The following is a 24816-nucleotide window of genomic DNA, read 5'->3' as shown; positions in this document are numbered from 1 at the left end:
AACTCTGGGTCTGAGACTTGGCAGAAGTCTAAGCTGGCTTCTGCCACAGGACAGGTGGGAGGGGCTGCTCCAGCCCTGAACCCCTCCCAAGGTATGGACCTTCATCCAAGGCCCTGCGCACATGGAGACCCTTGTTCATTCACAGAGCTTACTTCATACCACAGTAGGCCACCCACCCCCCTGCTCACAGAAATCTCACATCCTCAAGGGTGGGGTATAGCAGTCAGGCCATCTGACCACTGGGTGTCAGGCATTGTTTTCTCATCTGCCCACCAACCACTGAAGCCTGGGAGGCGATGGAAAATACTGGGGCCCAAAAAAGATTTTATCCCCATTTTACATAGCTGCTGGTCCCCTGCTTGCAGAGAAACCAAGACTATGCTTACACTTTGTCCCAAAGACAGCCCATCTTGGGCCCAAAGTAAGATGGGGGAACCCCAGAAGACCAGACGACACTGCAGCGCCGGGCAACACATTGGTTTTAATGGCATTAACATCCAGGTGGTCACACGTCAGTTCTGCTTGGCAACTTCCAGGGGTGAGGAGTTGTTGCTTCACTGGGCTGGGCTGAGGCCCTCCAGTTTCCCCAGCCTCTGAGAACTCACCACCTGGTCCAACCACTTCCCGACCCCAACCCCACTGAAAAAAGACATGACAATTGCACTGATTGACATAGATCCCTAAGCACCCTGGCCTCCCGGCACAACCCGGTCTGTCAGAGTCAACAAGGGCTTTGGCGTCGGCTCAAGGTGGTCCAGGACTGCTCCAGGGAATAGTGTTTATCAAATGTGACAAATGTTCTTGTACAGACTGGGGGTCTGGAAGATTTATTTCTGTGGTTCTAAGAGACTCTTGTCTCTAATGGCTTCTCTCGGAGCTACTGGAAGTTGGGCCTGGATAACGCTGTGTTGTTGGTTTATTTATTTATAAGGAATGTGTAAGGCATTTTGGTAAAGTTGAACAGTAACTTCTTTTTGCAGAGACTCAGACGGAGGTGCCCTCCTTTGAACTGCTGCCGTCCTCCTGCAAACAAAGGCAGCCATGTGAGAAAAGCTGGGCAAGGAGCCAAGGCATAACCTCTCATGCCATGCCAGGACCTGCAGTCCCCTCCCTGGGCTCACAACCCCAAGCCACTTGTCTGGAGACCCAGAGCTGACTTCCTGGGGCTGGCTGCCTAGGAGTTGGTGGTAGTGAGAATGCAGGATGCAGGAGCGTGAGGGCTTTGAGTCAGGTGAAAAACCCTGCAGGTAGGGGCCAGGACAGAGGCAGGGGGACTGGGACGGGGCCCAAGCAGGCTGCAGTGAGAACCATGCTTCCTGGGCTCTGGGCCCTGTGGGCTAATGTCCGTGATACAAGTATCTGTCCCCAACACCTAGTTCTGTTTCTCCCACTTCCTGCTTGTCCCGCTTCCCTGGGGCTCCAGCATCATACCCAACTCTTTCCAAAAGCTCACTCCCATCCACCCTCCTGGGGGTCAGGGCCCACCTCCAGAACAGGCCAAGCCACAGGGGCTGGGAGCCAGCCCTGTGGCCCCACATGGATGAAGCACTCACTGTTTTTTCCAGCCGTTCTTGCAACTTCTTCACTGTGTCCTTCTCCTTTGCCAGCTGCTCCTGGGTTGTCTTCAAAAGCTCCTGTAGTTTGGTTGCAGCACGTCCCAGATCACTTGTTAACTTCTTCTCTTTTTCTAGTCTCTCCTGTGGGTTTCAGGGTTGGAGGGGATCAGCCCTCACATGACATCAGCAGTAAGACCCTGAGCTGTATACACCCACAGGGCCCAAATACCTGGGACTGGAGCTTTCCAGGAGCACAAGGAAGCTGTCTACGGGCCACTCAACAACAGACAGTGCTGGTTGGCAGGAAATGGTCTGTGTTGACTGTGCTTCCCACCAGCCCCACTTACCTCCTGGCCTAGGACAACAGGTGTGGGCTACTCTGCATTGTCTAATGTGCCAGCCACTAGATACGTATACCTACCAGTACCTAAAACATGACTTCCAAGTTTTATATAAATTACATTAAATAGCTACACTGACTAATAGCTGCAATGTGACGTGGCTCCCTCCCACCATGTATGACGAGGGAAGCCAATTCCTAGGGGTCTGTTCTCCCGGTCCTGGCCCCTCTCCAAGGTCAAGACTGGTCAAAGCCGCAGGCCCCAGCCCCACCCTCTACCTTCAGCTGTACAGCCTCCTCAGTTCCTGAAGACTCCAGGGGACCAGTAGCACGGAGCTTCTCCAGCTCTTCTTGTAAGCAACACGCTGTGGTCTGAGCCTTATCAGAGCAGAGTGGGCCTGGGTGAGCAGCCTTACCAACATCTCAGCAGTCAATGACCAAATCTGCCTGGGGACCAGGGGCATCCCAAGCCTGATGGTGCAACAGCTCAAGCCTGAAGACACAGACTAGCCTTGAGGTTCCAAGACTAGCCATGAGGTCCCAAGAAGGCTTCAGCATCCACCTGCCAGGATCCCATTGTCCTCCCAACCCCCGGCATGCTGATGGCCCAGCCCAGACACCTGGTGGGCAAAGCAGGGGAGGGCCAGCATGACCAGCTTGCTCCCCACAGACTGTAAGAGTCTGAAAGCTGATAGGGGCTGAGAACCACCAAGCAGGCCTGACCTCCTCAAACTCAGCCGTGAGCTGCTGCCTCCTTGTCTGCTCGTCCTCCAGGGTGGCTTCTGTCCGCTCCAGCTGCATTCTCAGCTGTGGAGATATCACAAACATAACTTGGGAACCTGGTGAAGGACCCTTTTGGGGCCCAGGGCTCTGGGGCAGACTAAGACTATAGGTTCTGCCTTTTAGTTGCTTCTAGGGTTCCCCCAGCCTTGCCCTGCCCCAATGAGCCATCCCTGATGCTCCTGTGGGGAGATGGAACCTCAGTTGCAGTCCAGAAGCTGGTGGGTTAAAAGGATTCTGAGGGAACCTCTGTAATCTCAGGAACCTTTAACAGGACCCACAGGACAAGAAAGATGCCTCAGAGCCATGAGATAAGGCCCAAACCCACAGTGGCTACCCTAGTGACAGGCCCCTGCCTCTTGGCAAGAACTCTTTAAGTGGTAGCTCCTTTGGTCAAAATTCTGAAGAGGGCTGGAAGTGCAGCTCAGTGGCAGAGAGCTCACCCAGTATTTTTGAGTCCCTGGGTTCCATCCCCAGGACCACAAAAATAATAACCACCCCTCTGGAGAGCAGATATTCTGCTAGTAATATCCCAGCAAGAGCCACAACAGGAGACAAGTCCCCTACAGTGGCTGCAGAACCAACCCAAGGCTGCTCTCTCAGCCTGGTAGGTGCACGGTGTACTCCCAGTCTCAGACTACTCCCACCCCCGCCCGCCTCTCTGCCTGGTCACCTTCCCTCTGCTCTGCATCTTTTGGGTCCTGGGTGCACCTAATCCAGGTAAAGAGGGATGGGGAGGGTGCTGGTCAGGGCTGGGAGCAGCCAACATGTCAATCAACATGAAGGCTGCCCACCCTGCACTGTACTTGGGGCTGTTAGTGACACATCTGAGGACCAGCTCACCACCCTAACCTTCACAGGGTCCTGCTCAGCTGGGGAGACGCCTGTGGGGACAGCTGGGGACCCAGCTACGTCACCATCCTCTACGTGGCTCTTCATCTCACTCAACTGCTGCCTGACCTGAAACAGGGAGGGGTGGGTTTGTGCACAGCCAATCACACACACACACCTTACACACACACACACACACACACACACACACACACACACACACACTCCTCTAGAGAGGACCGCAGCTGCTCTTAATAGCTGAGGCCCCTACTGGTTTGCTATCTGTGACTGATGTTTGAGTCCCTACCACTACGTAGATTAGCTGGGCAGGGCCACAGCACCCAGTTTGAGCCAAACAGGCCTGGAGGCCAAGAAGCCTCTAGGCCAATGAGACCCATGTGCTGAGCTTCAAAACAAACTGGTGGGCAATCCTCCTTAGGAGTGAGATGGCCCCTGATAGACACAGACCACACAGGCAGTGAGTCCAAAAGGGAGAGAGAGGCTGCCAACAGTTCTGCCTATACCCTTGGTTTCTTCAAGAACCATGGCTTGGAGCCCTTTCTGGGGTCCAGGGAAGATTATAAGATGACACCTTGCCTAATAAGTTACCCCATCCTCAGCTCTATGGCTGAGGGCAAGTGGCACATCCACTGGCCCCCAAGGTTCCCAGACCACTGAGCTTCTGATTTGAAGGGTGGTAGCATCACTCAGGGAACATGGGTAAAAGTTCTAGTCAGGAGGCATGGTTGGGGACTGTGGTCATGAGCTCACTAGGGGACATAAGTGGTCTCAGGCTCTATTCAAGAGGCCCGGCTCCAAGGGGCAACCTCAACAACCTCTGACTCAACAGCCTGCAAAGGCAAAAGCCAAACTGTAGTTGAAAAGATGATAAGAAAGCCTAGGGGTGGGATTCTGCACATACCCCTTGTATGGGCTGTATACCCTAGGCCTGTAACATCGACCTGGCTTAGCCAATGGCCAAGATGACTGGCCTTAAACTCAGGAGGAGACTTGAACTGGGTGATACCCCCTCTGGTGTAGTGATCCTGGGTGAGCTCAAGATGGGGACCCAGGGAGCTAGGAACACCTGCTGGGCTTGGTGGAGGCTGTGGGGGGTGCTAGCCTGGCACACCAGAACTTCTTTCTTCTCAGACATCAGTGCTACACATTTTAGCCCCAAATATCTCAATCTCTAAATGCTGATGACTACTTTAAGACTTTTAAGAAAGCCTGTACAGATCTGACAGATGGACTGTGGTTGTAAAGGCTGCCTCAAGCAGGTACTAGATAGGGTGTGACCTCTTTATGGAGGCAAGAGCTGAACCAGTCAAGCAGCTGGGACATGGGATTAGACACAGTAGCTGAAAACTGGGCAAGCCAAGCAGGACTCAGGTCACCTGCACAGCGCAGCTCCTCACATCTGAATGGGGCTTGAGCTCTGCACCCAGAACCTGGCACTAGGCCAGGTGGGGACTAGGACATCCCCACACACCTGTGGATTTGACTGAATGGGTCTGAGCCATTGCTGAGGTGAGGAAACCCCAAGAGGGCAAGGCCTTGCTAAGAGCCACAGTGCGGTGGGTAACCAGGCCAGGAGGGATCTGCAAGGGGTCACTACATCGTAAGTGCTGAAATGGGCTTACAAGGTGAACAGACCCCCAGAACCCCCACTTCCTTGAGCAAGAGAACAGGCTACCAGTGGGAGGGAAATGGGGTGTGCACCCTGGTCCCAGTGGTCACAGGCCCAGCTCAGAATTTTAGGCAAATGTTCCAAGAGGGCCTCAAAGAGCCTTCCTGCCTCATGTGGCTAATGGATGAACACTGTCCCCCTCTGCTAAGCTGCAGAAATCTTTGAGTGAACAACAAAACTTGACTGGCAGATTCATCTCACACACACGAGCCCCGCGCGTCACAGTCCCCATGCTGGACTCAACGTTCACCTACCAGGGCGAGCTCATCACTCTGTTTCTGGGCTTCACTCTTGGCTGTATCCAGCTGAGACTGAGACTCTAATAAAAGTTGCCTCAACTTGAGGAAGAAACAGCCAGGTGATAGGGAAAAGGAGAGAAGAGAAAACCAATTCCAGTGAATTAGAGGCAAAACAAAAACCTAACATCTATTTACCCAAAACACTAGTGATCACCACAGAGCAGGGCCAGGCTTCCCATAGCTACAATTTCCTTTTTGAAGACTTAGGAAGGATAGTGTTCACTGCACACCTATCTCAGGCCTTCTTAGACATCTGCCCTAATCTCTTGTTCAAAAAAAAAAAACACAACAAGGCCCCAAGGGTGAGATTAAACCAGGACTCAGGTTGCCAATTTTTTGCTTTCCTCTTCTGAACAGTCAGAAAACAGTTATCAGATTTAAACCCACTCCCTACTGGAAATGACATCAATCAGTAAGCCAGGCAGAGAATTCTCATGCTCAGGGGATGATCTGGAATGTAAAATGCACCCCCTGCTGCAGTGCCCAGCCAGATCTGTCCCTGTTCTGCCCCTGCGCCCCAGAGTGGGGCTGCCTTTTCACAACCTACCCCCAGACACCTCAGATCTGACCCTTTGGTGAGGCATAAGCAGGATTTAAGACAAAACCAAATGACACCGACTTCAAGGCTCATGATGACAAGAACAGCTCCCTAAGGGCTGAGGAAGAGCCACTAGGGAGGACCCAGACTTAGCTAGGCAGGGCATACAAGTCCGTGGAGTGTGCACTCACCCCTGCCACCTCCTTGGCGTAGCTCTGGCACTCAGCGCTGGCAGCTGCCATGTGCTTCTCTAGCTCTGCCTCCAGATGTGAGGTGTGCTCCCTCACCTGGATGGACATACACATACATCAGAGCCTCTAATTGGCCAGCAGGGGGCAGTAGCCACAGAGAGTGGGGTGATGGAGTACAGTCTGGCTGGCTCTGATAAGCCCCTGAGGCCCATCAGTTTACCAAATAAATCAAGGCTAATAAGAAACCAAGCCCTAGCAAGAGAACTCCTTGATGAAAAGAGTACCTCAACTCTAGTACTCCTGGGTCCTGACATGTTTTTGACCTAAGGAGCAGGGGAGAGGGCAATTCTTAGATACACTTTCAAAAGTAGGTATCAGGGGCACTTTCTCCAAGGCCAGGGCTTGCTTAGGTGCTTAAAGGAACACCAGGGCTCCCTTGAGCACACCCCTGATTGTGAAGGCCAAGACCAAAGCCACCATTGGTCAGGGCTGGACAACTATGCACACATCTGTAGCTGTCTTAGGCCTCTGAGGTTATTATGAAGGTCTCTCATTAAAGCAAAACAGGATAGGATCACTTGGCTTAGGTGAGAAGCCAGTGATCCTTGAGAGAAGACTAACTCAAATGGCCTCTGCAATGTCACTTTCAAAGAGACTCATAGGACAAGAGAAACCAACTCTCAGAACAGAAGCACCACATACCTGATCTGAGCTTTCAAGTTCTCCTTTTAGCTTCTCTATGGTATCTTCGAGATGTTTCACTGTGACCCGTGACTACAAAGCAAAAGAAATGCCCTGTGAAACATAGGTGTCTAGGGATGTTTCCCAGGACGAGTAGTGCCACCATCTCCAAGCCAAGTTGAAGCTCTGGTGGCCTGTAGCAGTCTCTACTGGGAGTGGGGATAGAGTCCAGCATGAGAACAGGAGCACAATCTCCTAGAGACTGAGAAGCTCCACTGTCATTCTACAGTTCCGCTTCACAGGGTGTCCCCCAGAAATGCCAACAGCGATATGCATCTCCTAAGTGACAGATCCTGTTAACTTCTCTTGTGGGCTCTGGAATTTCAACCCAGCCATGTGTCTTCAGTAGAGTACACTTGGCTTCCCTGAGCCCAGCAGCAATGTCCATGCCACCAGGCCCTGGGGAGATGCACATGCCAAGATACCTTCTGGAGCTCCTCCTCCGCAACTCCCACTTTGGCCTTCCACACCTGCTCCTCCTCCTCGACACTCTTCTGCAGGTCTCTGAGCATGCCCTCCTGCGGCAAGACGGAGTAGAGCGGTGAGACAGGACTGTCACCCTCCTCGGCCCTGCCCTACACTCAAACGCACTCCTGTCCCCAGGTCCTCTGCAATGATGGCGGTTACTTCCTCTGCTTAAGACTCAGTGTTGTGTAGGGAGGGAAGGTGGCCACTGTCCCAGGAGTGAGGTTTCTATCCTGTGTGCTGGCTTGTAGGACCATGCCAGGAAATGAGGTCTGTGATCCAAAGGAGGCTCTTAGAACTGTTGTTGCTCTTGGGCTCTGCCACAGGTGCTGATCCCATTGGTGGCCCAGAACAAGGAACACAAGACAGAGATGCTCAGAACTGGGAAGGGCTGGACCCAGCATTGCTCCTGGAGTCAGGGAGGGGTTCAACCCAGTCAGGCCAAAGCTTACCTTGACTTTTCCCACAACTGCCTGCCCAATTACTCCTTGTTGTTATAACCAAGTCCCTTCTCCCGCTGGGGACCAGCCTCAAACCCTCAACTCGGCCCTCTCCTCAGCTTAGAAATAATGAAGACCTAAGAGACTTATCCATCCCATTACCATCCAGTCTAAGAAATGAGGTCTGGAGGGCAGAGGTCTGCCCAGGTCACACAGAGCCAGAGGGTTTCTGTAGATACTATGCCAATTCCTGCACTCTAGGCCCCAAAGCTCTCCTCCTAGCAGCACCCTCTTATCACCCAGCACAGAGTTCCCAGAGACCCTGCCCTGGCTGCTCACCGTTTCTGCCAGGATGGTGCGGTACTGGTCGCACTCAGCCTGCAGGGTGTTCTGGGTCTCCTCAGCCTCCTTCAGCTTGGAGGCCAGGTCCTGAGGGCAGAGGGAGAACAAGTGTCTAGTGAATCCAACACAGCTACCCGCTGAAACGACTCTGGGCACTTTCTTCCTAGGGGTAGGAGAGCTTGGGTGACAGTGGCAGCCCCTGCCAAGGGCACCTGCTTGGCAGCCTTGCTTACCGAGGAGGGCTCTGTGGTCGCTGATGGCTTCTTCAGTAGCTGGGAGCCCTTTTCTTTGAGTTCCTGCAGCCAGTCAGCATAATTCTACGAGGAAACGTGGAAGGTGAGGGTGGGGAATGCTCCTGGGGGAGTACAATCCCTGGGAGCCACCCCCCACTACCTGGTGTTCTGAGACAGAGAGCTCCGGGAGCAGCGCCAGAAGGGCTTCCTTGGTCTGGGCCTCGGCCAGGCGGAGTTGCTTCTCTGATTCCTCCTGGAAGGGGAGGGGGAGAGGGAGAGGACAGGGTTCAGCCTCCTACCAGGAAGGGCCTCAGCTCCTCCTCATCATTGACAAAAATCGAAGGAAAAGATGGGCTTCCCCAGTCTGTGCTCCCAGGAAGGACAATGGGAAGCCCCAGGTGGCAGGTGCCGGTTACCCCACACCTCCCAGCAGTCACTCAGACTCTGCCAGCTCTTATTTTCCCAGCCCTCCCAGCATGCCTCAGTTAGAGCCAGTGCCAGCCATGAACAGGTATTCCCCAGGGAGCTCATCTCTAGGCACCCATTGGAGGAAGGAAGAATCAACATTCCCAATCTCCAGAGGAAGAAACCAACTCAGAGAAGACAGGGCATCGCTTGGGGTCTCTCCTGAAGCTTGACTTCACACCCTGTATGGGGCTGGACCTGATTTTCCTCAGGTGACAACAGACCCCCAGTCTGACCACAAAACCCCTGGTCTGAACTAAGCCTGAGAAGCAGACCCTTTTTGGTTTGCCCAATTATCCAGAGATGATGCTGTGGCCTGCCCTGGACTCCTGGCCACATGACCACCATGCCTACTCAGGTTCTCCAGTCATGAGTCAGAAGGCAAAGCACATGAGCCTTGGAGGCCACCTTCTGTCTTTCTCTGCCTGTGTGGCCACAAGCTGTCAGCCTGGCAACAGCTTCTGCACTTGCCACACAGTGGCCAGACTATCTCTACACTCACTTCTGGGGCCAAAAATCTAAGATTCTAATAATCTAATTACAACTTCTGCCCTATTGTCTGCTCTCTGGGTCTCATCTTTATACCCTCAGGCTTCCTGGGAGGATCATGGAAGTCACTGCAAAGTTCAGGTACTGGGACAGGCTCTCCCTCTGTTGGAGCAAGGCTGGAAGGGGCTGGCCTTTCACAAGGGATGGAAATGTGTGACAAAAAAGGGTGGGCTAGGGCGTCAGTGCTGCTGCCCTAGTCAGAGCCTCCACACTGACTCCAGCCAGCCCAGGGCAAATGGGGGCCCCAATCACAGAGAGTTGGATACAACACCCTAAAAGCTCACTGCTAAAGATGTCCTCCCCTAAGAACACACATGGAACCAACTGGACGGTGACTTCAGAGGGCCTGAGAAAGAAGCAGGATTATTCCAAGTACCTCTGGATAAAAATAATGATTGAAGGCCATGAAGCCGGTGCAACCCTGGGCACACTCGCAGAGTGTGCAGTCCACAGCGCTCCCCAAGCCCGCTCAGTCTTTGCTGTGGCCATGCTCAGCTCTGTACCCTCATAACAGAGTGCCCAGTTGAGGAAAGACAATTGAGGGTGCACATTTCCCTCCTTTCTCTTAAAGAAAAATGAAAGGGGGGCAGGAAGGAATAGGGAGAGGAAGGAGACAATGAAGAGACTAGAGGACACTGCATGCTGAGCCTGGGGGCCCTGGTACAGATTTATGAGACACTGAGGCCAAGACTGTCCCCTACAGTTTCCATATCTTGTGGACTCAGTTAAACCAGGCAGGTGCTGCTATCCCAGCTGGCCAACCTAAGAATGCCCAGGGCTCTGACCTTGGCCTGGGTCAGGGAACGCAGTTTCTCCTCACAGGCCCGCTCAGCCGAGGCCAGTGCCTCCATTGCCTTCCAGTTCTTCTCTCGGAGGTCCTGGGAGGGGAGATGAGGGTAAGTCAGTAGCCCACACCCGTCAGTCAATGACCAGCTCCTGTGGACTGGTCTCAAGCTGGTCTCGGCAAGGGCTGGGCTCAGAGAACCCCATGGCCCTACTTCAGACCCTGTACAGGACCCACTCTTTTCTTGGCTCACATTCATGTGGCCTCTCCTGGGGGCACTCAGCACAAGGCCAAGGTGCTGCCACCTGATGCCGGAATGGTCGAACACAGAGGATGAAGAGGCAGGCGTCCTTTCAGTGGAGACTAGACTGCAGGAGGAGGAAGGACGGATCTATTTCCTCAGAGAGGAGGTTCCTGCCACCAAACAGCAAGCTGACTCCCTCGGCTGGCTCTAGGAGTGAGACCTCCTTTGGGAGCAGCAAGGCAACCAGCAAGCCCTGCTCCATGACAAGGGCAGGTGGGAAGGATGTGGGTGAAGGCCCTTGCCCTCTGGAGAGGGCAGGCATGCCTCTCTCCCCTTCTCCTAGCACCAGCCTCCCTCACCCACATCTGCTCAGGGTGGCTACATGACCCAGACCAGGTCAATCAGTACATGGGTCACACCACTGTCCATGTTTGGGTAATGACGTTACCTGCCCCAAGGGCAGTCAACCCTGAACATATGGAGGAGCTGGGGATGAGGAGGCAGGAAGAGGAAACTCCCAGAGTAAACAACAGTGAGAACAGAGGGAGAATCAGGGCTCCCTGATTGTCCAGGGCAGGTTCTACAGCAGACGCCTTAAGGTGACTCTGAAAACCTTTCCGGGACTCACACGGCTCTGCCTTGGTCCTCCCACCCCAGCTCAGAGGCCCTCCACACTCACATTGTTCTTCCCTTTCTGCTGCTCCACAGCCTCCTTGAGCTCAGTGGCCTCCTTCTCCAGACATGATACTTGTGATTCTAGCTCCTTGAGACTGGTGGGGAGGGGGAGAGAAAATGGTTACCACAGCAGGTCACCACCTCAGCTCCAAGGGTCCGTGCCTACCCTCCAGTTCCATCTCAGGAGGACCCCTTTCTTCTACCCAGGGCACCCAGCCAGCCTAAACCCCCCTCTACCCAAGGAACACCTGCGAGGCACACACACCCTTCTACCTTGCCTCATGCCGACCACTCAGAGGCCAGGGCACTGGCTCCAGAGCAGCCAATGGCCAGCAGAGGATGTGCCCCAGCAGTTAGGTTTCCAGGACATCTACTCTTTGAACTGAGTTTGGTATGACCCATCTTGTCACCACAGAACATGCCAGCTGGCCCTTCCACATGGCTGCACCTGACTCTCAGAACTAGGCTGGGCCTTCTAAGGTGTGAGCTGGAAACTCACAGTAGTGCTGTCACCTCACACCTGACACCACTGCTCTTGACAGCTCCCCAAAGCCTGACTTCTAACTTTTCTGAGAACCAAGGACCAATGGAGGACCATTCATTTCTATATCCTGGGATTTGAGGAAGAAATGAGCCTTGAGACGACTCCCCAGCACTGTAGAATCCCTGAGTGTCAGTGTCTCACTTCCTTGTGCCCTTCAAACAGAAATGAGAGGTCATCATCACTACAGCACTGTACTCAAGGCTCTCGGGACCAGTTCTGAATGGACACTTTTAACAAGCCCCTTTCCACAGTATGATATGCAACAGATGGAGACCTAGGGACATGAGAAATCTAAAGTCTAGAAGTGGTCAACAGTGGTCTGAATCAGCAATTCAAGCCACTTCCTGAGATGCAGGAGGAAGTCCCCCAAAGGAGCTAGCACCCCAGCAGCCTGAGGAAGGAGGGCTGTGGTGGACACTGCAGGCCACATGGGGACAGACGTATTTGTGTTTCTTCTTGAAGGTCATGGTCAAAGACCTTTGAAAACAACCATTCTAACACACACTAATGCTGACCATAATGCAAGTGTGGGCTGAGCATGCTGGCTGTCCTGACCACCTATCTGATAATGAAGTCTGGCTTATCACAGCCTTATTTTTTTAACCTGCATACAGTTTGCATATGGCCTTGAGAGCTTTGTTGACTTTTGGACATTGAGTTTAGGCCCACAGAACTGTGACCCCACCCTCCAAGTTCTACTGAAAGGCTGGGCACGGCAGTGCATGCCTGTAATCCCAGCAGCTCGAGAGGTTGAGGCAGAAGGGTTGCAAGTTCACAGGCAGCCTCAGCAAAAATGAAGTGCTAAGCAACTCAGTGGCACCTGTCTCTAAATAAAATACAAAATAGGGCTGAGGATGTGGCTCAGTGGCCAAGTCTCCCTGAGTTCAATCCCTGGTACCTGCCCCCCCACAGCCAAAATTCTACTGAAACCCCTCAGACTATCCCTCCAGTCCCTGTATTACACTGCAGCATCCTCCAGCAGACCACCTCTAGAGAGACCCCAGAAGAACAAGATCCTGAAGAAGAGTCTGCAGGTCAGTGGTAAGGACACACTGACCCTCATCCCCTTAACAGCTTCTGTCAAGTTGTAGAAACAAAGTTTGGGACTGAATCACTTCTCTCTATCCCAGAACAGGATGGCCCAGCATAAGCAACTTGCAGGTAAACTACTTGAGAAGAAAAGGAACCAGCTTTGACCAGATCATTTCTGCAAAAATTTGAAATTAAAAAATAACTGCAATGTGACTTAATTATCCTAGTAGTTCATTGAGTGGTTCAAGAATCTGAGCTTAAAGAAAAAAAAATAGAGCTTCTCTGCCCCTAAAAAAATAACCACTGTGAGAAAGAAAGTTTACCCATGCTTCCTAGGAAAGGAAGAAGGGAAGGGTTGGGTTCTGGGTCTTCCACAAGAAGGCGGCTGGATTCTTTCTCCAGTCGCCAAACCACAGAGCCCTAGGGATGCTGAGGAACACAGGCTATAAGCCTAGGAAGCTGTACCTGCTGAGAAGCATAATAGTAGGTGACTCTTTGGCAACAATGGCCAGAATAAAGGGATCTTATTGGCTGATATCCTAGAATGCGTCCAGAAGTGTTTAAGCAGAGAGAAAAGACATACTACATGGCTCATCCCACCCAATGCTCAAGGGAACCCTGGCCATGGCAGCCAGGACCCACCTCTCAAGACTGTGAACACCTGTCCCAGAGTTGATGGTCACAAGGACTCTGTTCCCTGATTTCAGCGACTCCACCCAGGTGTCAGCTCTGGCCTTAGCAACAGCAAGCAGCCCCTGAGCAAAAACGTCCAGGACTGGGGCTGCTGACTGAGGGAAAATGAGATCTGCCAGCAATGAAGTCATCACAAACAAAGGAAAACAGCCCGTGGCAAGGTCAGCTCTAACATCACAAACCTCTGGTCCAGCAGACAGCCTGGGCCACAACCATTTCCCCATTTGATTTATAGACCTCAGTCCCTAAAATCTCTTGCCTTTTAATCAGCCAGTCTTCCCCCACAGGAGATGACGACTGGATGGATGCAGCTGGCAAGAAGTCTGCCCCCAACCCACTGAAGCACTTGCCACTCTTCACACAGATAGGTGTTGCTCCTTGAGAGTGGGCACAGAGCTTGCTATGGTTTGGATGTGGTTTGTCCCGTTCCCCCGCCACACACACACCCCGGGTTCATGTCTTGGAAGCTTATTCCCTGATGGGAGTAATTAAGAGGTGCTGGGACCTTTAAGAGGTGAAGCCTAGTGGGAGACAGCTAGGTCACTGGGAGTGCTGCCTTATGAAGGGGCTGATGCTGGTTTCACTGAGTGACTTGGTTCCTGACAGTGAGTTGCTATTAAAAAAATAAGACTGGCCCTGCCCCGATTTCTGGCTTCCTGGCTCACCATGTGCATGCTTCCTCTTTCATGCTCTCCTATCAGCCCTCACCAGAGGTCAAACACAAGGAGCTGCCCAATCTTGGATTTTCTGCCTGCAAAACCATGAGCTAATAAATCTATTCTTTATAAAGTACCCAGCCTAAGGCATTTTGTTATAGCAACAGAGAATACATACATAGCTCTTTGCAAAGGTGACCGTTTGCCTGCCCAGACCTGTCTCCTGTTCTCTAAACCACTAGAATGACAGGAGTAGAAGGGGGCCTCTGAAGAGGTTCTTCCTGGGAAACTCAAGTGCCATAATGAAAGCCTGAGCTTCCAGGAGCCTTCAGTCACCTCAGCTAAGGCTGAAGTGAGTGGACAAGAGCCCTATGGCCCCCTGCAGCCGCCCTGCCAGCTTACCGCATCTGCTGCTGGTCGGCTTCGGCTTGGCTGGCCTGGAACGAGACACAGAAAATTCCTTGATCTCCACTAGGCTCACTTGTAAAGCAACTAGTCAGGAGGGGAGCCCCTTTCCTCAGCAGTATCCTCCCAGGAGTAGGCTGACCTGGTTATCCCGGGCTTGGCCTGCCTCCAGCAGGGCCTCAATGGACCGAATCCTTTCTGTGAGCTGTGAATTCTCTGCCCTGGCCTCCTTGAGCTGCCCATGAAGACCACTCAGCTCCTCACACTTGCTCTTCACCTCCATCTCAGAGGACTGTAATTTGCTGTGCATCTCTATTGCAGGAAAAGGAAAAGGAAAGAGAAGTCAGGGGCTGGAAATGCCTGGGATGAATACCAGGACTGCTGTCCTCTCCATGACACGCACAGGGCACAGAGCTCCCTCCCCAGCCTCCTCTGTGCCTGGGGATCTTAAGACACACTTTCTAACCACTGGGGCTTCTTAAATCACCACTGAACAAAATCACAGCCTGGTAGTAGCGTTCTTGAGGACTATTAGGGCAAGATGAAATGCCCAAAGGCCACTAATAAGAAAATGATAGAGATTTAAAATGGATTTTGGTCGAAGTTTCTGAAGATTCATTCTCTAGAACACTCTGGCTCATATTAGCTGAGACCAAGGATAGGGGTGACACGGCCAGAAACTATTTTGAAAGTGACTATATGGATCTCGGGCTATACCCTCCCCAGAGCCTATCCTGCCTGGGGCCCTACTCAGGAGCTGTCCTCTTCTTCAGGTGATCTTAAAGTCTCATGGCTGAGTATAGTCCACCTGCCTGTGACACTGCTGTCTCCACCAGGACTGACCTCATCCCCAACCCCAGGCTCTGCCCCCCACCACTTCCAAACAAAATCTAATTTAGCAACTCAAACCACGCCTCCTGCCTCCCAGGTCTCATCCTGGTTGCTCTTTTTCCCTTTTCTATCTCTCTCCCACTACTAAAGCATGGGGACTCCACAGTCACCACATGCCAAATCTGTCCCCATCAGTAGCAGCACCTCTGTGATCACCTAAACCAAGCCCTGTCAACCTTCTGGACAACTACAGAAGCCTGCCCGTTCTCCCTGGGCCTCTCCTGCCCCCATGGTCCATTCTCCACCCCAGAAGTGCAAATGAAATTGTACCATTCCCCTGCCCCGACCTTCCTGTTAACACGTTTCATAGGACCCAAAATCTTCACAGGGAGGTGACCAGGGCCCTGCCCATCTGGCCCCACATTAATCATTAGCCTTCTCATTCACTTGTTCACCTTGTTTCCAGAGAATGAATCTTTAGAAACCTCCAACTAAAGTCCATTTTAGAGTTCCATCATCTTCTCATTAGTGGTCTGCAGGTATTTCATATTACCCTAGTAGTGCTCATGAACACTGCTTTGTGGCTTTCTAGCTAATAAGAAGCCCCAAGGCCAAGTTCAAGTTCATTCCCCTCTCAGGGGTCTATGCTAGCTAGATTACTCTTCATGGGACTGACCCCTTCCATCATTCTGATCTAGGTATAAATACCCCTCCTGCCTCAGAAAGGCCTCCTGTGTTTAAAGCCACACCAGGCCTTCTAGACCAGTGATCAGTGAGCTGGCTTATAGGCTCCTCTCCCGTGTCTATTTTATAAACAAAGTTTTATTCAAAAAGATAAGCCTTCCAGATGTAGTGGTGCTTACATCTGTAATCTGAGTTACTCAGGATGTGAAACAGGAAGATCTTAAGTTTGAAGCTAGCCTAGACACCTTAGTGAGACCCTGTCTCAAAATAAATAAATAAATGAAAGAAGGGAGGGAGGGAGGAAGGATAGGAGGGCTGGGTAGCTCAGTGGTAAATGCCATAGTTTTCATCTCTAGTGGGTGTGGGGGAATAGTCAAGGCTGCTTGTTTACACGTTGTTTACGGACACTTTTGTCCACAGCTGAAGAGCTGAGTAGTTGTAATGGAGACTGTCTGACTCAGGAAGCCAAATGTATTTACCATCTGTCCCTTCACAGATTAAGTCCTTGTGTAAAGGGCACTGCTGCATAACCCTGTCCTTGCAGGTGCCAGTGCCCATGGCAGTGGCTCAGGAAATACAGTGAATGAGGGTCAACTTCTCACCAGCCTCACCTGCTAGGTAACCAACCTTTGCAGGCCCTGCCTCTGTCCCCAGACCCCAACCCCACTAGTAGCCCACACAGGCACCATCCTCTATATCCAGCCCTTGCAGGCCCTACTCCCCAAACCCAGTGGACAGTCTGCTCTTAATCTGACTCTGTGACTCCAGCCAGTCCTGACATCCCTGCCTCTTCAACTTTTGGGGTGTGGGGGTAGGTACAGGCCTGGCCTTGGCAATAGGACAGTCGGCAGACTCCTTTGGGACCCATCAGGAGCAGGGGCCATCAGAACACTGCCCTTACCTGCCAACCGCTGCTGCTGCTCCTGTGCCTTTTCGGCATCTGCCCGGAGGCTGGCATGGCTGGTCTGTGTGCGGCACAGCTCCCGGCTGACCTCATCTAGGCGCTTCTGCAGAGCTTCCTCACTCTCCTTGTGAGACACCTGGAGAGGACAGAGAAAAGATGACTGTGAGGAGGGGAGGAGGCTGGGCCCTCATCAGTTCCCAGGTTGAAGAAAACAAAAATCTTTACACCTCCTGCCCTTACCAAAGCCCCATGTGGTCTCTGATTTGTGTATAACGTAAAAACTTCCTAGAATTTGCCCAAATTTCACCCAGCATCCTTTCAGTGAGAAAAGAAGCTGCCAGGGACCTACATGCATTTACCACTTGGGAGGTGGGGGTTGTGAGGTGGGTTTCAATATTTTTTATCTTCTCAAGTGATTTGTAAATACTTGCTTGTACCAAAAGTCCAAGGATACTGATTCAAACAAAGTATATAAGGAGTTTCCCAGTGGAATCCTTGATGCCTTCTCCAGAAGCAGACAGTTGGCTGGGTCTCCTGCCTATAGCAATATGCGTTTATACCCACATGGATGTGACACATGCTTAGGATCATTAATATGGCATTCTCTTGGTTCTTTCATTTAATATTAGAATGAACCACATAAAATTGCCAGTATTCAATCTTTCCTCCACAAAAATGACAATTTCATATTTTTCAATCTGGTATCTTACAGACTTCCACATCATTGGGTCCTTAAGAACCACACACAGCTTTGAGGTGCCGAATGTTTCCCAATTTCCCCATTCAGTGGCAGGCAGGTTGCTTTCAACCTCTGGTGGTCCCAATCAATACTCCAATGGACACGCTAGTCAATGATTCCCAAAACTGAGCTTCTGGGATAAGAATGTTGGTCAAAGCCTCTCACATCATCAGATCTTCAAAGAAACTAATTCTCCAAAGGACCAGATCCCTGGCTACAGAATTAACAAGCTCATTTTGGACAGGGCCAGGAAGGATCTGACAATAAATGCCTCTCATTGACCCAAGTGAGGCTCCAAGTCATGCTTCTATCACCACACCCCAATTTCTTTTTCTTTAGCCCAATGGCTACACAACATGGTGCTAGGCTAAATGCTCTGAAGAGAACCATGAAGGCAGAGGTAGATCTGGAGCCAGAAAAGTCGTTGTCAAGTCATTGCATCAGACTGTAGACAAACATGTACTGTACAAGACAAAATCAGGACAGCTTTAGGGTCCACAATGTTTTCTGCATTGGCATATAGCAAGGGGTCAGTTTCATTCTAACTCCAAGGGATAAAAGAGAAGGAAGGAATGACTGCCACAGGCTTCTCGGGAAGCAGACCAGCTTTTTCTCCTGGGCCCAGCCTCCCTCTCAGAGCTACAACATCCTTAGCTCTGCTCCTGTCACTGAGATGGTTTTTCCAGATTGTCACTGGAGAAAACCACTAGCAATTTCTTCCTTTCTTTTTCTTCTTTAAGAAAGGGCTGTAGGGAGACTGAATGTTTTTCCATTCATTAGAATAATGATTCCAGGGCTGGGATTATGGCTCAGTGGTGGAGTGCTCGCCTAGCATGGGCGGGACCCGGGTTCGATCCTCAGTACCACATAAAAATAAAGGCATTGTGTTGTGTCCATCTACACCTAAAAAATAAATATTAAAATAAAAAAAAAAGAATAATGGTTCCAGCAACAAGCAAACAACCCACCCGCCTTTGAAACCAAAAACTTAGACTCTTCAATGGAATCCATGAGCATACATCTTAGGATCACAGTTGCCTGGAAGGAGAAGGTAGTCAACACAGCCAATCACACTGAGCAATTTCAAAAGCTGGTCCCATGGCCAGTCGGGGATTGGTATAAAATGCTCCTGAGTTTCTAAAATTCAGTTGACTCACTGGAACAAGAAGCCAAGACAAGTGCCACCAGCACTTTCAAAGGACCCTTTGCACTCTCCTTCACATAGGCCTCGTCAAGCCACTAAAGGAGAAGGGAGGAGATGGGGGTCTGCTTCCTGATGCTAAAGCTCTATTCCCAAGGTAAGCACAGGAGGCCACACCCATCCTGGTCCTTGAAGAGCTGGCTCACAGTGAAGACGCCTCGGGTGAGAGAAGGATAAAATGGAAAGAGCCCCATTTCCACTTCAGCACAACAGGGAAAGGCCCTTTCCACAACCTACACTTCTAGTCAGAGAAATTTCCTGAATGGGACCCTGGCATTTATTGAACTTGTTTTCTGCTCAAGGCAGAGTTCTAAGTCTAGGCTCTGAGTATGTCAGCACAACTACCAGGACATACCCACAACTACCCCAAAGGACAGACACTGAAGCTCTGAAATAACTTGCTGAAATCTGAATCCAGTAGCTGCTGCCAGGGGCCTTCACTATCAATATCATGAGGGACAATGCCACATCCCCCAACCTCCCTGACCACATGCCACAGAATTTGTGGTGTTAAACTAGAAAGAATGGACTCCTCTGTCTAGGCCCAGGCTGTGGATGAGAGTCCAGAGACCTCAGGGGCAGCAGACATCTGCAGGTGGTAATTTGCTAGTAAGAGCCAGGGCCAGGCCTCCACCCTTAGGAATGACATGTGACAGAAAACCAGGCTGCAATAGTGAAAAGTCCTTCCTCAGATGTATCAGAATCACCTAGGAGCCTTTAAAATATATCCCCAGGCAGGCCCACTTCCAAGAATCTGATCTCAGTGGTCTGCTTTCCAAAAAAATCAGAAAATACCAAGTTATCCATCTTGATTCCACTCAAATTCAAACTGTGCTTGTTATGTTCTCTTTTAGTATCTTGTATCCATTCAAACATCAGTCTTAGAATTTCATGTCTGGCTACTCTAGTCCCATAGCTTGGTTTCGAAGATACAGCAGAAAAAAACAACCCAAAGCCCCTTGAGTCACCAGGATTTCCTTGTTTTCCAGTGATTTAACCTCCACATGAGTATGGCATCAAAGCTCCTCATGCCTAAGGTAACTGCCCCAAGCCTGGTCAAACTTCCCTGACACAAGCCAGTGGAAACACTGGAAATCATCAGACCTGTGGGCAGCAAAGCCCCCAGGCTGAGGAAAACATGCTAGATGATGCCCAGTGCACTAAGGGAAAAACCTTCCTCTCTTTGAAGGAGAAAGGACACACTCTTGGGGAAAACAGATTTTAGCTATATCCAAAGGCTAAGAAAGAAGAAAATCCCACCTGTCCTCGAAGCAGTAGGATTTGTATGTAGCCAGTTAGCTCACTGGCTTCTCCACTGCTGCAGGATCACAATGGTGGCAAATATGGGAGGATAAATACAGATCTAGAGCTAGACTCAGGGGGTTCAAATCCTGCCTCTACGGTGTCCTAAATATGATTGCTAACTTCTTTGTGCCTCAACTGTGCTTATGGGTAAAATGCAAACACTAAGAGTAGGTACCTCATAGGGTTACAATGTTTATAAAATGCTCTAAACAAAGCTTAGCACACAGAAAGCATCCATTTAATGCTATCACTTTTATTAATGAGGCTAGCTAGGGTTGAGGGTTCAAGAACTGCCTACATCTCCATCTGTTACTCATGGCTAGAAAGGGATAACTTAGTGTGGCTACAAGCCCTGCCCATCCCCATAATGCAGACAGGCTCAATGGGCAGTGAATGAGGGCACTGAGGCACCCCTACTCACCTGCAGCTGCAGGACCTGCTTCTCAAAGGCAGCTGCCTTCGCTTCCAGAGCCTTCCGCTGCTGTTCCTCCTGCCTCGAGGCCTCTGACTTCTCCATCAGTTCCTTGCTGACCTTGCTGAGCTCCTGCCGGAGCTTTGCCAACTCTGCATTCTGCCTGTAAGACAGTCACAGGTCCCTGAGAAACAGGTGATATGTGGCCTATGCCTCTCTGGTATATCTGCTCTTTTTTGAAGTATGTGCTCACATCTTGGAGCCATCACCAAGGCCTCTTTTGCATTATTATCCATTGAAGTTTGGTGTGTGTTTTGTCAAAGATGTTGTTTTACCAGTATAGCATATGGACCAGAGAGAGCAAAGGGCAAATTATGTGCCAAGCCTCCCACAGGAGCTCAGAAACTACAGGAAATTCACACAGAAAAAGGGTCAGATACTCTTCTCATTGCTGACCTGGGTACAAAAGAGCTGCAGATGAGGTAAACATGCCTTGCTCCCTGCAGGGCAGGGCAGCAGCTTGCAGAAGCCATGTGTCCCACTCCACTGGCCTACACAACCATGACCATGCCAGGGAAACCATTCTCAGCCATAGCCCAAGGCACTTATGGAGCAGACCCTTCAACACTGCATGCACTTCAAAGTGGTTCTCAGGACCTGAGAGCAATATTTGGAGTTACAGAAGGAAACTTGATTAAGATGAAGGAGGGCAGCTGTAGGCCTGCTCCTTTGCAAGCATGAATTGACAATAAGACACCACCAGACAGGGTAGCAAAACCTGGTCTAGGCCAGCCCTGCTCTGCTGACAGGTGGGGTCCCACCTTTCTGACTTGGGTTTCCTCATTTGCACCAGCTCCTGTGCTTTACAATGCCAAGACTCAAGCAACCTGGGGTGGAAGTGGGAGGCTGGGTAGCAGCCCCTTGGGACTGCTTTGGAGCTGAAAAAACCCAACACCAGGCAGGGCTTCCAGACTGATAAGAGGCACAGCCACCACATCCAGATTGACAAGTCCCCATGCTTTAGAGCTTTTCCCAGTAAGGAGGCCACAACAGATTCTGTATCAGGGAAGCCAGCATGTTCTTCAGCCCCATGCTCCTCTTGTGCTGTGGCTTTTGAGGAAATGGCAGTCTAGACACTGATGTGTCAGGGAGGAAATGAAGATGTGCACACACACCTGGAGGTGACCTTGATAGAAGGACAGCATGGGAAAACAGCTGTTAGACCTCCCTCCACTCTAGGGAGCCACCAAAAAGCCATGTCTAGACTTCTTTCCCTGCCCAGCTCCTGTACTAGGGCTCTCCCCATCTGACTCCTGGCTACATGATGAGTGCCAGTGCTTTCTGCCTTAGCCAGTCCTCTCTTGGTAGGAGGACACGCTCTGGGGATAACAGAACCCCATAAAGTCTAAAGTCCCTACAGGGCACTTCAAGCCAAAAGAAGGCAGACAAGCACATGGATAGACAGCCCACTGGGTTTTTTTAAGGGATGGCCCAAGTCAGGGAAGCAGAAGAGAGTATGGCTGTACTCAACAGCAGAAGTGAAGAGCTGCCCTCCAGAGCTGACCAACTCACTGTGGGCTCTGTGACATTTTAGCAGAGGCAAGAGAATAGGAATTTTACTCAGCAGGCCTGTGTACTATACAGTATTCATTACCAGGGTGTAAGAATGGAAGAGGGCACTGCCAGTGGAGAATGAGGTCCCCACACCACCAACAAACTTTCATCCTGGACAAACAGCTTGGCCGTGATACTCTAGGTCACAACCAGGAGTTTTATGAAGCCCTCCATGGGGCATGTTATGAAGATGGGCACGGGGCAAGTTTCACTCTTCCAGGAAAGCAAGAAGCTAGCAGCAGCCTGGGGCTGGGGGTGCATGATCCCACTGATACCATGCATGCTAGCAAGGCCAGCCTAAGGTTGGAGCACCCTGACTCTTGCTGAAATCTTCACTACCTGAAAGGTACCAGGCCACCTACCAGAAGATTCAGCTGCTCAAACTCACACAAAAGATGGACGCTTGGGATGTGGCCCAACACAGGGAGGGAGCAGAAACACCCGCAGCCAGGCCAACCCCACATTCAGTAAGAACTAGAGTGCACTATGACGGCCTTGCAAGAGACCTACAGAGTCACCTGGATTCCAAAGCCCTTGGAATGTGAAATAGTGGTATCTGCATAGGATGCTCAACTTACTTGCTCTCTACCTGGCTTGTGGCCTGGTTCAAGGCATCTCTCAGGATAGAGTTCTCCTGCTGCAGGCAGGCCAGTTGGGTATTAGGGCCATTCTCCAGCTGTTCCTGAAGAGTTCGGATCTGAAAAGTCATTAACAAGGTCATCAGAGTGTTGACCATATCAAGAAAATAGATCTCTGGGGTAGGGTTAGTGAGGTTACAGCTCACCAACAGAAAACCCCAGAGGCTCCACTTGCTCCACATAGAGGTTGGGAAAATGCTATAAAATAAGAGGACTGAAAACAGCATAGCTCCAGTGTCAGGAGCTCAAAGCTAAGTGTAACCCAAAGCAACACACCCTTTCTTCCTCCTCACTGTTCTCAGAACTCAGCCTGAACTCCAGTTGAGCACTCAGCTAAGAGCCTCAGAACCACTCCATGCATGTCTGCCTCCAAAGTCACACGGGTTGACTCTTCTGAGATAAAGTGATAAACCACAACTACCAGAAATGAGAAAGACTCATTTCTGACCTTCTAACCTCCCTAGCACCTCCTGAGACGTGCAATGGGGAGGCAGCCATGGACCAAGCAAAGGGCAAGTGTCAGGAGATTAAGCTTCAGGCTCTGACAAGGAAGGCCAGCCTGGACAGGCAGCAGCCCCACAAAGATGTGCTTGGGCCATCCTGGAGCTATGGAATTTCAGGCCTACTATTTTACAGAATCATCCCAACAATATCTGGAGAAGGTGGAGCTGACATTATTCCAGGTTCACTTGGAAGCTAACACCTTGGTCCATGGTGGGCCCCCACAAACTGGGACACAATGCTGGCCACTTGAGGCTAGGCTCTTTTTTTTTTTTTAACTTTTAAGATGTTAATGGACCTTTATTTTATTCATTTATCTATACGCAGTGCTGAGAATTGAACCTAGGGTTTCACACATGCTAGGCAAGTGCTCTACCTCCAACCTGAGGCTAGGCTCTTTTGGAAGTGTTCTTTAAAATATATTTTATGCCTTTCTGATTATTAACATAAAATGCACACATAACGGGCTGCCTGGCACCATTCAGCCAAATGCCACAGCCCCAGGCCCCTGCAGGCATCCTCAGCCCTGGGCAGACAGACCTTGCACTAAGCCTGTCCCCTTCCATACCTTGCCCTGCAGCTGCTGCACCTCCTTCACATGCTCACGGTAGCTGGCCTGCATGCGAGCCTGCACAGCTGCAATCTCCTGTTCCCGGGCCACCAGTTGTTTTTTCACCTTGGCTTCACCAGCCGCTGCCTTGGCCTTTTCTGCAGCCATCTCCTGGGAGAATTGGAAAGAAGGACTGGTCAGCAGAACAGAGATGAGGTCAGATTTCTTCTCTTTCTCTTTTTCTTTCTTTGGCAGTATTGGGGTTTGAACCCAAGTTTACAGCTACCACTGAGCTACTCCAGGAGTACAGGGAAGAAAAGTGCCGAAACGCATCTACAAACATTTAACTACTTATAATTAGAGGAAGATATAAAATGCCAACAAAGGTTTTCTCTCAGCTACAGCTGGTCTCAGCCTCTGTGGCCAGAGATTGCTTCCCAAGGCTTGAAGTCTACCACACACAGATATGTGACAACAACCTCCTCTTAGGTCAGGAGGTAAGCAAAGGTAGGACACATGGGGCACAAGTGAGCAACAGGGAAGGGGAGGAAGTCCAGAAGAGGGGTGGGAAAGACGTGGAGCTCAGGGTGTACACTTGGGGCTGAAGATTAGGAGCCACTGGCAGAGCCTGAAGGGCATCGTCTTAGGACAGATAAGCATTTGGAAGCTCAAGAGGACCTCCTCAGGCTGCAGAGACCGGAATGTGGTCAGGAGACAGAGAGCTGTGGTTGGACATACTGTTAAACTTCTTTTGCCCCAGAGTCAAGGCTGGCAGGTGAGAAGGGGAATAAAAATCATAGGCTGTAACTCTGCAGCTCCTACTAAGGGACACATTCTATTTCCCCAACAGGGGTGGACAGGATACGTATCTCGACCTGATTAAGGTGTCTGGACTGTGGTTTGGAAATTGTGTCATGCAGCTACCTCTGAGGAAGATCTTGGGC

General features: G+C 50.9%; 1 protein-coding gene across 4 annotated transcripts in view; it reads right to left on the bottom strand.

The window, feature by feature from the left end:
* Positions 1-469: 469 nt before the first annotated feature.
* The window catches only part of Rrbp1 (ribosome binding protein 1), a 67574-nt gene continuing 43227 nt past the window's right edge, over positions 470-24816 (bottom strand). For 2 of the 4 annotated variants that reach the window (XM_077799916.1, XM_026400718.2), the window contains exons 5-24: positions 23891-24043; positions 22762-22880; positions 20579-20732; positions 16910-17048; positions 14636-14805; positions 14491-14525; positions 11168-11258; positions 10246-10338; positions 8607-8699; positions 8447-8530; positions 8211-8300; positions 7392-7484; positions 6928-6999; positions 6226-6321; positions 5452-5535; positions 3529-3636; positions 2620-2703; positions 2176-2274; positions 1554-1697; positions 470-1023 (exon numbers count right to left, since the gene is read on the bottom strand). In XM_077799916.1, coding sequence (XP_077656042.1) covers positions 985-1023; positions 1554-1697; positions 2176-2274; positions 2620-2703; positions 3529-3636; positions 5452-5535; positions 6226-6321; positions 6928-6999; positions 7392-7484; positions 8211-8300; positions 8447-8530; positions 8607-8699; positions 10246-10338; positions 11168-11258; positions 14491-14525; positions 14636-14805; positions 16910-17048; positions 20579-20732; positions 22762-22880; positions 23891-24043 — 2040 coding nt within the window. In that variant the 3' untranslated portion in view covers positions 470-984. The remainder of the gene's footprint in view (positions 1024-1553; positions 1698-2175; positions 2275-2619; positions 2704-3528; positions 3637-5451; positions 5536-6225; positions 6322-6927; positions 7000-7391; positions 7485-8210; positions 8301-8446; positions 8531-8606; positions 8700-10245; positions 10339-11167; positions 11259-14490; positions 14526-14635; positions 14806-16909; positions 17049-20578; positions 20733-22761; positions 22881-23890; positions 24044-24816) is intronic. The other 2 variants (XM_077799918.1, XM_077799917.1) reach the window with 2 other exon arrangements.

The sequence above is a fragment of the Urocitellus parryii genome, chromosome 6 (genome assembly GCF_045843805.1).
Source record: "Urocitellus parryii isolate mUroPar1 chromosome 6, mUroPar1.hap1, whole genome shotgun sequence".
Lineage (NCBI taxonomy): Eukaryota > Metazoa > Chordata > Mammalia > Rodentia > Sciuridae > Urocitellus > Urocitellus parryii.
This window is presented reverse-complemented; position numbering and strand designations above follow the sequence as displayed.